The sequence below is a fragment of the Delphinus delphis genome, chromosome 2, assembly GCF_949987515.2.
Source record: "Delphinus delphis chromosome 2, mDelDel1.2, whole genome shotgun sequence".
Classification (NCBI taxonomy): domain Eukaryota; kingdom Metazoa; phylum Chordata; class Mammalia; order Artiodactyla; family Delphinidae; genus Delphinus; species Delphinus delphis.
In genome coordinates, this window is record NC_082684.1 from 159,975,703 (window position 1) to 159,990,665 (window position 14,963).

The following is a 14,963-nucleotide window of genomic DNA, read 5'->3' on the forward strand; positions in this document are numbered from 1 at the left end:
ATCTTCTCTATAAGAGATCCCCACCATGAGTTAGGAAGAAAGGGAGCCCACTCTACCTTAGAATTCATTGTTACTATAAATCCTAAACTGCACTTGTTTGCAGAATATTCTAGAATACAGCAGTGCCTTGAGCTATTTCATTTGTAACCAACTAGCAGTAATTTAGGTTTAAAGATACAACTACTAAACAAGGGAACTTCCAGTTAAAAAAGAAAATATGGCCAAGATTCATTCTCTATCAATCTAGTTAATTTTTAAAAAGCTTTAAATAACATAAACAATCTCAGTAGTCTTAGATTTTAGTGATTTCTGAAATATTCACCGCAGGTTCAAACATACATGCAAAAGCCCTTGCTTCATTGCCTGCAAAACCGATAAATATTTTCATTTTAGATAAAAGTCAGTAGTCCAGCACAGGCTTCATGGTTAGTATAGACTCTGTACTACTGAAAAAAAGTCTCAGTGCCAGGTGCCAAAAACCTAGTGTCTCTAAAAAAGACTTTCAAAAACCAAGTCGCCTTAAGTTCAGGCCACTTCCTAAGCTAACATTGCTGAGGAAACCAGGGTATTAACCTGTGATTTTGACTGAATATGTTACACAAGCTACCCTCCAGACCCCACAGCCCACTGCCCATTAAGACGTAAGACATTTATTATAAACAAAAGCTTTTTCTAGGAAGGGGAAGATTTTTAGACTGGACAATGACAGGACCAAGGCTCACCTGGTAGCGAAAAGCTCCAGGGCAGGAAATTCCAGTCCCAGCTCAACTCCTGACGTGGATGTGACTGAAGGGGGCTTGGGTTCACCATCCAGTTTCCTCACCATGAACCTGGAATGACAACACACCCGACTTCACAAAGGAGCCAGGACGTGGAACGAACAAAGTGACAGCAGCATTTTCCCAATTCAAGATGGGAAAGCATAAAGTAACTATACTCCAATAAAGATTAAAAAAAAAAAAAATGGGAAAGCATAACTTCATCGTGTGTGATGTCCCCACGCACCTTTCAGTGACCCTCTGCCATTTTAACTATCAGTTACTTATTTATTCTCAGTCTCAGCACCTTCTGTTCAGATCCCTTTGGGTTCCCTAACCTCGGCTTTGGTCTCTGGTGGTGAACCCCGACCCAGCTTTCCGACAGACATTTCTCCTGCCTCCCAGCTCACCTCCATCCCCAGCGCCCTGGCGTGGCTTGCACAGACTCACCACCATGCGTCTGCAGCCCGCCTCTGGACAAGCCTGCCAGCCCGCCAGCTATCAGCGGGATGGTCCACTGGTTCTTGCCCGGGATGAAGGGCACATCTCTCCCTGACCCCCCCTTCCTCCCGTGTCCAACCCACACGCTGTAATAATGCCCCTTGTGAGTCATAACTAGGTCATGACCCTCCTCAGGCCATATGTCACCTCCTCACTTCTTTCAGATCCCTGGTGCTCTGTATGTAAGACTGTTCAATATACACCACCAAATGGTAATTATTTGTTAGACCTGTCATTTTCCAGTGGTTTGGAGAATGTTTTCCTAGCTCAGTGGATTCCCTCTTTCCTTAATCAATAAACGTTTCATGACCATACAAACACCATTAGCTGAAAGTATTATTTTGGTTTAGTATACGTCATTACATCATGATTTAAATTTGAAAAGGCCTCTGTATGATTATTATACATGGAAACAGCGACATCTCACTAATGTGGCATTATAGGAAGGGGTCAAGGCCATAAAAGTGAACTTCCTGGATAAATGAAAATGACCTCCTTAAGGACCAAGCCCTTGGAAAAATTTCACAATTTTTAATGGAACTCTTTGTTTTGGAAATCATTCTAAAATTAAACACTTCAATACTTACATAATTATCAATGGATTTTTTCTTACATAATTACCAATGGTTTAAGGATGCCTGCCTCCTTATACGATGGAAATCGAACATAATTTAACTTTTTCATTATATTCCAGATCACCATTAAGAGTATCCATTATTGAATATTGTAATAATCCAGTGCTAGTTTTGCTTCTTGTAATTCTTGTCACTCAACGTTAGATTGCCAGACGACACCTCATGCTACTGTTTTACCTGCTGGTCCCTTCTAATTCGTTGCTTCTAATCTGCTCCAGACCAGCACACCAGGAAATCAAACTTAGGAGTCAGAAACGTGTTTGGGCACTGCTGGTGGGAATGTAAAGTGGTGCAGCTGCTATAGAAACTAGTATGGTGGTTCTCCCCGAATAAAAATAGAATTATCATATGATTCAGCAATCCCACTTCTGGGTATATACCTCCCAAAAATTGAAAGCAGGGTCTCAAAGAGACTTTCGTACACCTGTTCACAGCAGCATTATTCACAATAGCCAAAAGGTGGAAGCAACCTAAGGGTTCATCAGCATATGAATGGGTAAACAAAATGTGGTGTACACCTACAATGGAATATTATTCAGCTTTAAAAAGGCTGAATTTTCCCTCAGAGTCCCTACATTGTCCTGGACAGAGTGAGTTTTCTTCCCTCTTGGTCATGACCTGTGCGTGTCATGACCTACCCCTCACCCTGGCCCCTCCCTCTCTCTGCTCCCAGGAGGGTCAGAAGAAGAGAGAAGGGTATTTAGTAGTGGGAGATGGAGTAAGAGGAAAAACCAGCTCAAGGGGACGAGCAGGGGAGGGCTAACAGCCCCCCATCCCCTCGTTTGTGCCAGGCAGGACAGCTAGGTCAGTGGTCACGTGCATGTGTATATATTATGACCCCATTTTACAGATGAGGGAAATGAGGCCCATTTCCAAATGCCAAAAATGAGTGAAGTAAGAGAAGCAAAGACACCGTTGTGAGTTCACTATTCTCAGATTATATCCTTCCTAATTTTTTTTACGGGTGGGGAGGGACAGGTGGGGGAAGGTTAAAAAAAAAGGAAGGAAATTCTGACACATGCTACACATGAATGAACCTTGAGGACATTGTACCAAGTAAAATAAGCCAGTCACAAAAAGACAAATACCGTATGATTCCACGTATATGAGGCACCTGGGAAGTCAAACTCATAGAGACGGGGCTTGGGTGGGGGTATTGGTTGCCATGGGGTGGGGAGAGGGGCAAATGGGGAGCTGGGTACAGAGTTTCAATTCTGCAAGATGAGTTCCGGAGATGATTACACAACAATGTGAAAGTAATTAACACTACTCAACTGTACACTGAAAAATGGTTAAAATGGTAAATTTTATGTTATATGTATTTTAGCACAGTTAAAAATAAACTTTAAAAAAAGAGTTAGAAACATGCATTAATTCATTCAATAAATATTTCTTTTGTGCCTACTACATATCAGGCCTGTTCTTGATGCCAGGGCTAAGGGGCCTTCCAGCGTTTCCATTCCAGTGTATAGTATATAAGAGCACATGCACCTTTGCGGTCCACCTAATAAAGTGCACAACTGTAGGACACTGGTTTTCATAAAATAAATGATTTACCCAGAATGTCTGCAACCTGACCTATTTGGATGAAGACTGTATTTGAAATTTAAATATATTAATTTGAAAAGAGCATAATGATTTTTTTTTTTTTTTTTTTTTTGGCCGCACCGCAAGGCATGCAGGATCTTAGTTCCCCAACCAGGGATCAAACCCGTGCCCCCTGCAGTGGAAGCGCGCAGTCCTAACCACTGGACCCCTAGGGAATTCCCATTATGACTAAAACTTTTAATTAATCTCTCGCCAACATCTTTTGGGTGTGTCTGCTTAGTTTTTCTTTCTGTTCTCGATTAAGGAATGGGATGGGAGACACTGAATGTACACACAGACGATGGCCAGGCCATCCATAGCAATAGAGCTCTGCCCCACAACCTGCAGCCACCTGCCCGGGACACCAACCGCTCTTCCACAGTAACCAGCCCAGGAAGCCAGCCTCCTGTAAATCAGACTTGCAGGAAGCAAGATTGCTGTCTCTAGCAGCAAACCAGGAAGCTAAATAATAACTTTTGTAACAATTGGCCCCAAACGGCCAGGGCTTGATTAACAACTGACAGACCTCCCTAAGTTTTGTTCCTGCTTCCAACTTAAAACCAACCAAAGAAAGCCAAATCTGCCCCCCTGACCAATCACTTAGGATGCCCGATTCCAGTTTATCCACCCTCAGCTGCCCCCTGCCACCAGCCAGGCACACCGGAAGCCTTCCCTTTCTGCACCTTATAAGGCATTCCCACTCCTCTGCCCACCTTTGGGTCTCCACCAAAACGCAAGTGATAGCGGCTAGCTCCCTTACTATAGCAAACCCAGAAAAATGGCTTTTGCTTTTCTCATTTCATTGGTCTTCGATTATTTCTGCAGATGTTTACTGTATAAATGCAAAACGCTATTCAACCTTTTGCAGCACTTAATAACTACCAAAACGTAACTGTTACACCCTAGGTTCCTAGCAAGATCACCAAACTCACCCATTACCTCTCACACCGGTTGCCATGGTTGCCACGACATGAACCAGCCATCCAGCATGTGCCATAATCACCACGTGCCTGCCCTCGATCAAATAGTTCTTTCATTATTACAGTGCTGAAATTGTTAACAATGGGTAATCATTTGAAAAATTCTTTTAGAACAATTCTTTGGCCATTTAGACTCTTCTACTGTACTTACTACAGTCACTGAGAAACAGAAAACATCTGTTTGTTCTAATGTTTGTGGACAGGTGGAATGGCCCCGGTAGATAACCCCTAAATAGTAGGGATGTTTATACATCCTACTTAAGAAAGTACATGTGTTCGTACTGCTTGCTGCACGACAGGCTAATACATTGAGACGAGTTGTCGGGGCAAGGAATAACTACTTTATTCAGAAAGCCAGCAGACAGGGAAGATGGTGGAGTGGTGTCCCAAAGAACAGCTTGCCTGAGTTAGAATTCAGGCTTCTTTTATACTAAAAGGGGAGGGAGTAAAGTTAGACACTTCCTGGTTTGGTAAATTCAATAAATATTTCTTTTGTGCCTACTACATATTAGGTCAGCCTCCAGAGGGGAGGTGTTACTTTTTTCCTCCCTGCAGTCATTCACAGGTGGGCCTGGCCAGCATGCTTCCTGGGAGCTAAACAAAGGTACTTGAGCTTAATGCTCATTACCTGGGAGGCAGGGTTCCCAGGGACAGGCCATTATGTATAATTTAAGCTTATAGGCAACACCCCTTCAGTGATTAACTTGTAATAGAACACAAAGTTTCTTCCCTATTACACAGGTTAGGAGCTATTTCTGTTTGCTTGGATCTAACTACTGGCTAAACATCAGGCGTTAGAAAGTACTTGATAAAGAGACTTCCCTCGTAGTCCAATGGTTAGGGTCTTTGCCTTCCAATGCAGGGGGTGCAGGTTCAATCCCCAGTCGGGGAGCTAAGATCCCATATGCCTCGTGGCCAGAAAACCAAAACATAAAACAGAAAGCAATATTGTAACAAATTCAGTAAAGACTTTAAAAATGGTCCACATCCAAAAAAACCTTAAAAAAAAAAAAGTACTTGATAAACCTGGCTTGACTGTCATGCTGAAGAATCGTAATGGGTATTATTTTTTAAATAGGTGATGTACTTTTCTCCCTGTACCTCCACGTATATGACCTCCCCCTATCCTGTTGGCGGCATCCAGTTGTCTCAGGCAGGATTATGTTTCTTATGGAAGGAAGGCAAAGAAAATACGTTATGTTTTTGCAGTCTAGTCTTTGCTTTTGAGAATTGTTAAGATCACAAACTTGCCAAACAGGCTTTCAAAGAGACAGGACTTTCTAAATCCCAAATGCTCCATCTTTGTATTTCCAGGAGCAAATAGGGCTGGCTCGTAGATTATTACAAGGGCATAAATTTTAACTCTGATGATCATTTGAAAAATGTAAAACAGAATTTTACTTTAAACCAGAGTGTAAGTGAGTCCTTGAAACAGGAAAGGAATAGAGAAAAATCCCATCTCTTCCAGGTCTGGGAAAAGGAAGCAGCAGCAAAACGAGTGAGTCCTAGTTGGTCCCCCTCTAGTCAGAGAACTACAGGAGGGTGACATCTTATGTGTGGAGAGAGATCTTGGAGATTTCCTACCCTATTTTTCTGGTATTTTCCTCAAAGACTCACTAAGTCATCTATCAAATTCGATTCTGGTTTACAGTTTTAGGTTCAATGCATTACATCATCAATCTTAGGGGCTTGTTATTTCAGTATTTCCTGTGAGTCTGCACCTACTCCCTGCTGGTCCCCATCTCCATCCATGGCAAATGGGAAAGGTTTAATGTGAATACGCTTGTTGAAAACCATATGTTGTTTGCTACCTTTTTAAGACATTGAATGTGTTAGTTATGTTATTTCAAGGATGTTTTTTAAAAAACCATCTCTTTTAGAAAAGTGATTAATTCTCACGTAGGACTCATTTTGACACTGTGCATTGACTGACTCATCAGCGCAGGAGATAGGCTGTCATTTATCAATTTGGCTCCCTCTAGTGGCCAGTTTGCAAATTTTAGTAGGTTCTCATATTCCTTAAAACCCCTTTTAAACCACAAAGCAGAGTCATTTTTCTTAGGAAGGTTTGGGGGTAAATGATTGAAATTAAGAGAATATATACCTTTTTAGCAAATATGATACTTAGTCATACTTAGTCATTTTTTTGAAGAATTACTAAGGTTTCTATATAGGGTTGACAGATTTAGCGAATAGAAATACAGGGTACTCAATAAAATTTAAATTTCAGATTTAAAAAATATTTTTTTTTAGTATAAGTATGCTCCAAATACATGAATCTGGGAATCTATAGATTTGTATTGTGTTTTACATCTCGTTTAGCAAATGAGGATTCTGAGGATCAAAACTTCCGACTTCAAAGCATTTTTCCCATTTTACTACGGCTTGTCCTTGTTTTTTCATTCGAAATTTTCCTCAAAGTTCCCAAAAGAAATCAGATCAGAGGTGTGATCAGATAACACTTGAGTTTAAGCTCCAAGGATCCTGAAATATCTTTAACTTGACCAGGTGAAATGATCTCCGTGCAAGGCCCCAGGGAACCCTCGACCTCTCCCTGACCCCTCCCCACTTGGCCCCTGGGGCTCACCTGCCGGTTCCAGTCACTTGTCGAGGACAGGGCTACTAAGTGGGGGCAGGGATTTAACTCAGAGAGGCCCCCAGTTCTCAGCTCTGCAGCGGGAATCACCCAGGTGACACCCACCCCTCACCACACCCCCCCTTTCTAATTAACTGGACGGAGGGGGAGCCCAGCCTTGGTGTTTTAAAAAGCTCTGAGGTCTGGGGACTTCCCTGGCGGTCCAGCGGTTAAGACTCGGTGCTTCCAATGCAGGGGACATGCGTTTGCTCCCTGGTCGGGGAACTAAGATCCCACATGCAGCTCTCAGGTCTGGTTTCAAAGCAGAACTTCTCAACCTTGGCTGCATCTTAGGGTCTTAGGGTCATGGGGTGGAGCGGGGTTCAGCAGGTGGCCAATTAGATCCATAACATTAAACCTTCCCACACAGTTCCAGAACTGAGAAGCACTGCTGTAGGGCAGGGAATGGCAACGTTTTCCGTAAAGAAGCAGATGGCAAATGGCTCAGGCTTTGCAGGGCATGGGTCTCTGTCAGAAGCACTCAGCAAAAGCAGCCACAGAAGACACATGGACAAGCAGGTTCTGCTGAGTTCCAGGAAACCTTGAATTCCAAATAATTTTCATTCCTTTAATTTTTCTCCATCATTTTAACATGTAAACACCATTCTTAGCTCTAGAGTAGGAATCGCCAACTAAGTCTGTAGGTCAAACCCTGCCCACCACCTGTTTTGCACCAAGTTACTCATCTTTTGTCTCCCCAGCTTCCTCTGGTAGGACTGTGATAGGGAAGAGCCTTCGTATTCTATTACAAGTTAATCACTGAGGGGATGTTGCCTATAAGCTTAAATTATACACAATGGCCCATCTCTGGGAACCCTGCCTCCCAGGTAATGAGCATTAAGCTAAAGTACCTTTGTTTAGCTCCCAGGAAGCATGCTGACCAGGCCCACCTGTGAATGACTGCAGGGAGGAAGAAATTAACACCTCCCCCCAGGAGGCTGATGGGAATCAGGAAGTGTTTGACTTTACGCCCTCCCCTTTCAGTATAAAAGCCTGAATTCTAACTCAGGCAAGCTGGTTCTTTGGGACACAAGTCCACCATCTTTTCAGTCTGCTGGCTTTCTGAATAAAGTCGCTATTTCTTGCCCTGACAAATCGTCTCTCAGTTTACTGGCCTGTTGTGCAGCAAGCAATACGAGCTTGGACTTGGTAACAGGACATTTCCTTTAATTCTTCTTGGTAGAGTAATTCATATGACAGATGCTGTGATTTATCAAGTCCAATGTTTTGTCTTTCCACGGTGCAATACAGGGCTTTTATGTAAGTAACTGGCTTATATCCTTTGGGAGTTCTTTTTAAAAACAAATTGGTATTATTACCTTGTATCTATGAATTGGCATAAAATTAGTGTACCATTTTAACAAAATTGTTCTTTTACCAGATAATCCATTAAGAGTTTTCCTCTTAACTGGGCGGTAATCTGGGCACAATAGCTATAAAGAGAAATCCACTTGCCTTTGTGACACCAGGAACTCATCCCCGAGTTCTACTTTGGAGTTACATATGTGCTCATCCCCCACGAAGGAGCAGTAACTGTGGTCGCATTTGAGTCCTGGGCACCTCACTGAGTGTTCTCCCCTGCATGGTGCCCAGAGGAAGGTGTGGCAAGGAAACATGGAGAAATCTGCCTGGGATTTGGGGGGTTTTCTTCTTCTAATACCTGTATATTGACAGGTCACATCTCCTCCTTTCAAGCAGTAATATTTTTTTCCTCTAAAAATAGATTAACTCTTCAGCCCTAAACAAAATTTATGACATTTGAGACAAAAGGTGAATTTGAAACTGCTAAAAATTTAGATTTTTAATTACTTTTACCATGCTTTCCAAGCTTTCAAAAGAAATGGATGAATCATTCTGGCTTATGGGAAATGGTTAAGGTATTAGGTATTGCAGGGTCACAGAATATGCCACCCCACAATAGGGCACTTTGGCATAAGGATTATTTTGAGCTGAAGGCGGTTGAGAAGCAGCAGCTGCTCCCCCATTTGCCTAAAATCAGGACATAAATTTACAAAGGTGTCCCTCTCCACTCTCTGCCAGGAAGGACAGACGTTAATGAGACAACTTTAGACCCTTAGTCTGGAATCAGACAGCACCAGAGGAAGCAACATGACAAGCTTTACTAATTAGCCTGGATCTACTATTGGTTCCCAGATATCTGCCTTCCCACAATTTGCCACCCCTAGAGACTCAAGGTCCTTTTCCTTTGTCTTGTCACTTCCCTAAATTTTTAGTGTTGCTTTGCCAACATGCTCTGTAAGCCCAGTTCTAAGCTCCCTTTGAGTCGTTTGTCTCTGAGTGCCCCCGTGGGTCAGATGCACAAGCTAATGAACCTCTGTGCTTTTCTGTGGTTAATCTGTATCCTGTCTGGTCGGCTCAAAGGAGCCCAGCCAGATGACCCAGGAGGTTAGTAGGAAGGAGAATTTCTACTCCCCTACAGGATCTTGAAATGCTGCTCTCTGCTTCACAAAGGGGAGATTCCTGGGTCAGCACAAGTCCATCCCCACACACGTCCCTGGGCCTGGGATGTGGGTGCTGATGCCTCCAAACAGAAAAGTCAAACCAATATCTGGACCATGTGTCTGTGCCCATTGGGATGGACCTCTGTCCCCTGCAGGATGGAAGAGGGTCCCATGTGGTCTCCTCAGGAGATAGCACCAATCAGGGGACACGGTGCCTGTCTCTACCATCAGCAGATTAGATATTTTGTTGTACAGGTTACTAGATCAGTCCTGGCCAGTGGGTGTATTAGTTATCTATTGCTGCATAACAAATAACCCCAAAACTTAGTGGCTGAAAGCAACCTTTGTTACAGTTTCTGCACATCAGGAATCTGGCCCCGGCTTACCTGGGTCCTGGAGCTCAGTCTCCCTTGGGCGGAGTCACCTGCCTGGAAAGAGCGGCTTCCAGGCTCACTTGCAGAGGCAGTGCTTTTCTGAGGACTCTACCTGCTGCCCCACCAAGGAGGAGTGTTTTCCGCTTTGGCCATTGGAGACACAACCATTCCCAACTCCACTGAGCTCCTTTCTGTGGTCCTTTCCTTGGCTGGTCTGACTTGATAGGGGGCCTCTGGGGTCTGGGCTCCTCTGCAGCTCCCTCTTCTCTGGACGCTGCTACTTGGCATTACCCAACCCTCAGCCATCTCCTCAACACAGGGAGATTGCTGGCTGGCTGTTGGATTCCCCTCCCTGCCTGGGGGCCTTGGACTCCTCCCAGACCTTGGGCTGGGGCAACCACAGGGTCACAGAGAACGTCCCTTCCCTCAGGGAGCCCGGTGCTGAGCTGCTGTGTCAGGCAGGCAGATTGATCTGGTTCCCGCTGCTCCATCCTGGTCAGAAGGCACCTCTCCTGTATCCTCTTTAACATCTGTGCTGCCGGACTTCTGAATTTACCAGTCTCCTGGTTGCAGAATGCTAGCTCCCGGTCTGCAGCTGTAGTTCCTTCATTACTGATGAGGTGAAACAGCGTTTCCTGTGTTTGCTGGCCAGACACGTTGCTCTTCTATAAGATACTCATGTCTCCTGTTCCTCTTTCTTTGCATTAACTTTTCTTTGCTAGATAGGAATTATTTCTATATGTTGGATATTGCTCATAATTACATATATTGCAAAAACGAGCACCCCTTTCATGTTTTAGATTTTTCACTTAAAAAGAGAAATTATTTAGTCAAATCCATCTTTTCTCTCATGATCAGTCCATTTGTGTGTTGAAGGCAGCGTTCCCTGCCCCTCTTCTCCCACTCCCAAGTGGGGCAGTCGTCAGCCCCTGGTCACCCAGCACCCCCAAGAAGCAAGCCCCCCGCCTCCCTGATTGGAACTCACCCTGCAGCCTGGAGTGCGGAGCCGGTTCTGCTCTCCTAGTGGCTCATCTGTTCGTGCATTGGTGACCTTTATGGATCGTGGATCCTGAGCCCTCCAGGTCTAAATTAGGGAAGCTTTCCTCAAGCTGTGCTTTCCACTGGAGCTCTACCTTACTGCCCTTTTCCACCCAGAGCCCGAGGCCAGCATCCGCCCAGCCCACCACCAGGCCAAGGGCAGGTGCCCCCAGAGCAACACCGCTGCGGCCACCCACCCCCACTCAAGGCAGCCTTACCCCTCAGCGTGCCACCTGCTCCGACCCGGCTTGTGTTGTCAGGAGGCCCTTGCAGAGGGTAGGGTAGAGAGCTCCAGTGCTTAGATGGATGGCAGTGGGGGGGGGGGGGGGGTCTCAGAGCACCTAGTGGAAGTGAAGTCCACACCATTTTTTATAAATGTATACACATAGATGCATATGGGTGTAATTTCTGTAAAACTACTAGATCATATGTTTGAATTGTGCTGTCATTTTTGTTTTCCTGCAAGCATGTCTTGGAAAGCATTCCTTGTTGGTATGTATCATGCTTATATACTTTTAATATTATAATAGTATTTAATACCCTGGGTGCACCATATGTTATTTAACCATTTGGGTACTGTTAAAAGACGTGAGGGCCTGCAGCATGAGGGCCTAGAAGCAATGGACAGGATGCCACCTTAAATACAGAAACAGAACACAGGGAACATTAGTTGGGCTAAGTTCCCAGGGTTTGGACACGTGTGTGCATGCGAATGCACACACGCACACACAGAGGCTTTTTTTTTTAGGAGGATCCTTTTCCCAAATAGGGTCAAGCAGCCTGAGATGCACACCTCCCTCTGCTCAGGGGGCCATCCTGGCACCTAGAGGGATTTCCAGATGCACGAAGACCTGGGCACCCATTCTACACCCTTTTCAGAGGACCCCAGAGGTACATAAACAGCATCCAGACAGTTAATCAGGACACCCGCAGACACGTCCTGAAGCTCGCACAGCTGCCCGTCGGTGTTGTGACCGCAGGGTGGGGATTCTTCCTGACCACTGACACCACTTGGGTGGAGAACACTCAGAGCACCTCGGCCGCTGCCCTGCCAGGTGAGTCTGAAGGCCCCTTCTCAGACTGCTACGTAGGGCATAAATAATTCATCGATCCACTCAGATCTTAAAGGCATTTGCCCTGCGTCCAGAGGGGTCCCTGCCAGCTCTCGGCGTCTCCGGTTCACATGGGATTACTGCACTGATGCACACACAATCTCTAGTGTAGAATGCAATGGACAGAATAGACGAAGAGCTTGGTGTGTACTATTAACCACCCCAGTCTTTATCACGAAACCCAGCCCGACCACATACTGCCTCAGACTCTCTCCTGCGACTCCAAATTGTCACTTAACTGGTGACGGTGGTTGCCTCCCGGGTGGCTTGGTGCCAGGGATGGGAGACAGACTTTTCACTGTACACCTCTGTATCCTCTGAATTTTGAACCTCAAGTACGTCTTACCAATATTAAAAGTATTTTTTAACATGTTAATTTTTGAAAAGTAAAAAGAGACAATTCGGATTTTTCAAAAGTTACACCTTCCGGGGAGTTGGTGAGCTGAAAGGCGAGCTTCACGTGCCTCCCCCGTGCACCCCATAACTGCAGGGCTGTGGGCAGAAGCCATGGGAGGGCAGAGAGGGAGAAGGAAGGGTTTTCAGCTCAGGATTATCAGGCTCTGACTGCTTTCTGCACAAAGACCCCAATTCCCACTGTAGATTCACAGAAGGGCTTTATCTCCACATCTGATGGATGGTCCAGGGAAAGAAAAGACCTGGATTAAAAGCAAGAACAAAGGGCAATGAAGTACGTGTAGGTGTAGCCCAACCCACACTGGCCCAGCTTCTTGGTGCTATTCTCCAAATACATGAATTAAGCAGCAGAGTTAGCAGTTACTCACATAAGGGACAAAACATCTCCATTAAAATATTCATATAATTTACACAATGAAGATTTTGCCTTAAGTCCCAATAGTTATTCCATTTCTTCTATTTTTTTTTTTAACCCAACAATGTGTTAAGGTACTTTAGAGTCCATTGTGGGGTGAGGGTTGTTGTTGGATTTTTAGTTTAATATTGATAGAAACCAAGCTTCTCAGGACCAGATCAATAGAAGGGACAAATAAGCTTTGCACTGTTTCTCCCCTGGATCCCCACCAGCTTGGAAAGGGCATCAGGCCCTTTGGTTTATTTTATTTATTTATTTTAGTTATTTTAAACTTTTATTTATTTGGTTGTGCCAGGTCTTAGTTGCGGCAGGCAGGCTTCTTAGTTGTGGCATTCGAACTCTTAGTTGTGGCATGCATGTGGGATCTAGTTTCCTGACCAGGGATCAAACCCGGAGCCCCTGGATTGGAAGCACTGATTCTTAATCGCTGTGCCACCAGGGACGTCCCCAGACTCTTTGGTTTACAAGCCTTCACGCACACGCAAATCCTTGAGTAGCAAATATGATATGAAGAGAATCATAATGCTTTTTTAAAATACCTCTTTGATCCCCAAATAGACTTAATAACAATGGGTCTTTTAATTTCTGAGTATGCTCTTCATTCCCAAGCATATGATTATGTCAAATGTACTCAACCAAAGATTCAATAGTTCTGATTTTTTTTTCAAAGCAACTGACGAAGGATTAATCTCCAAACTATACAAGCAGCTCATGCAGCTCAATATCAAAAAAACAAACAGCCCAATCCAGAAATGGGCAGAAGACCTAAATAGACATTTCTCTAAAGAAGACATACAGATGGCCAACAAACACATGAAAGGATGCTCAACATCACTAATCATTAGAGAAATGCAAATGAAAAGCACAATGAGGTACCACCTCACGCCAGTCAGAATGGCCATCATCAAAAAATCTAGAAACAATAAACGCTGGAGAGGGTGTGGAGAAAAGGGAATCCTCCTGCACTGTTGGTGGCAATGTAAATTGATACAGCCACTATGGAGAACAGTATGGAGGTTCCTTAACTAAACTAAACTAAAAATAGAACTACCATATGACCCAGCAATCCCACTACTGGGCATATACCCAGAGAAAACCATAATTCAAAAAGACACATGCACCCCAATGTTCATTGCAGCACTATTTACAATAGCCAGGTCATGGAAGCAACCTAAATGTCCATAGACAGATGAATGGATAAAGAAGATGTGGCACATATATACGATGGAATATTACTCCACCATAAAAAGGAATGAAATTGAGTTATTTGTAGTGAGGTGGATGGACCTAGAGTCTGTCATACAGAGTGAAGTAAGTCAGAAAGAGAAAAACAAATACCGTATGCTAACACACATATATGGAATCTAAAAAAGCGGTACTGATGAACCTAGTGACAGGGCAGGAATAAAGATGCAGACATAGAGAACGGACTTGAGGACGGGGGGGCGGGGGTTGGGGAAGGGGAAGCTGGGACGAAGTGAGACAGTAGCACTGACATATATACACTACCAAATGTAAAATAGATAGCTAGTGGGAAGCTGCTGCATAGCACAGGGAGATCAGCTCGGTGCTTTGTGACCACCTAGAGGGGTGGGATAGGGCGGGTGAGAGGGAGGCTCAAGGGGGAGGGGATATGGGGATATATGTATATATAGAGCTGATTCACTTTGTTGTACAGCCAACACAACATTTTAAAGCAATTGTACTGCGATAAAAATGGGGGGGAAGAAAACAGGACTTCCCTGGTGGCTTAGTGGTTAAAAATCCGCCTGCAATGCAGGGGACATGGGTTCGAGCCCTGGTCAGGGAAGATCCCACATGCCATGAAGCAACTAAGCCCATGCGCCACAGCTACTGAAGCCCACGTGTCTAGAGCCCGTGCTCCACAACAAGAGCAGCCACCGGGATGAGAAGCCCACGCACCGCAACGAAGAGCAGCCCCGCTCTCTGCAACTAGAGAAATCCCACGCGCAGCAACGAAGACCTAACACAGGTTAAAAAAAAAATAGAATTCTCTCTGGGACCTCCCTGGCCGTCCAGTGGTTAGGACTC

The 14,963-nt window shown here is 44.6% G+C and overlaps 1 protein-coding gene across 1 annotated transcript in view; it reads right to left on the minus strand.

Annotated features, from left to right (window-relative positions):
* CREM (cAMP responsive element modulator) overlaps positions 1–14,963 on the minus strand; it is a 128,457-nt gene that overhangs the window by 9,235 nt on the left and 104,259 nt on the right. Inside the window, exon 10 of the mRNA XM_060006100.1 lies at positions 723–830. Coding sequence (XP_059862083.1) covers positions 723–830 — 108 coding nt within the window. The remainder of the gene's footprint in view (positions 1–722; positions 831–14,963) is intronic.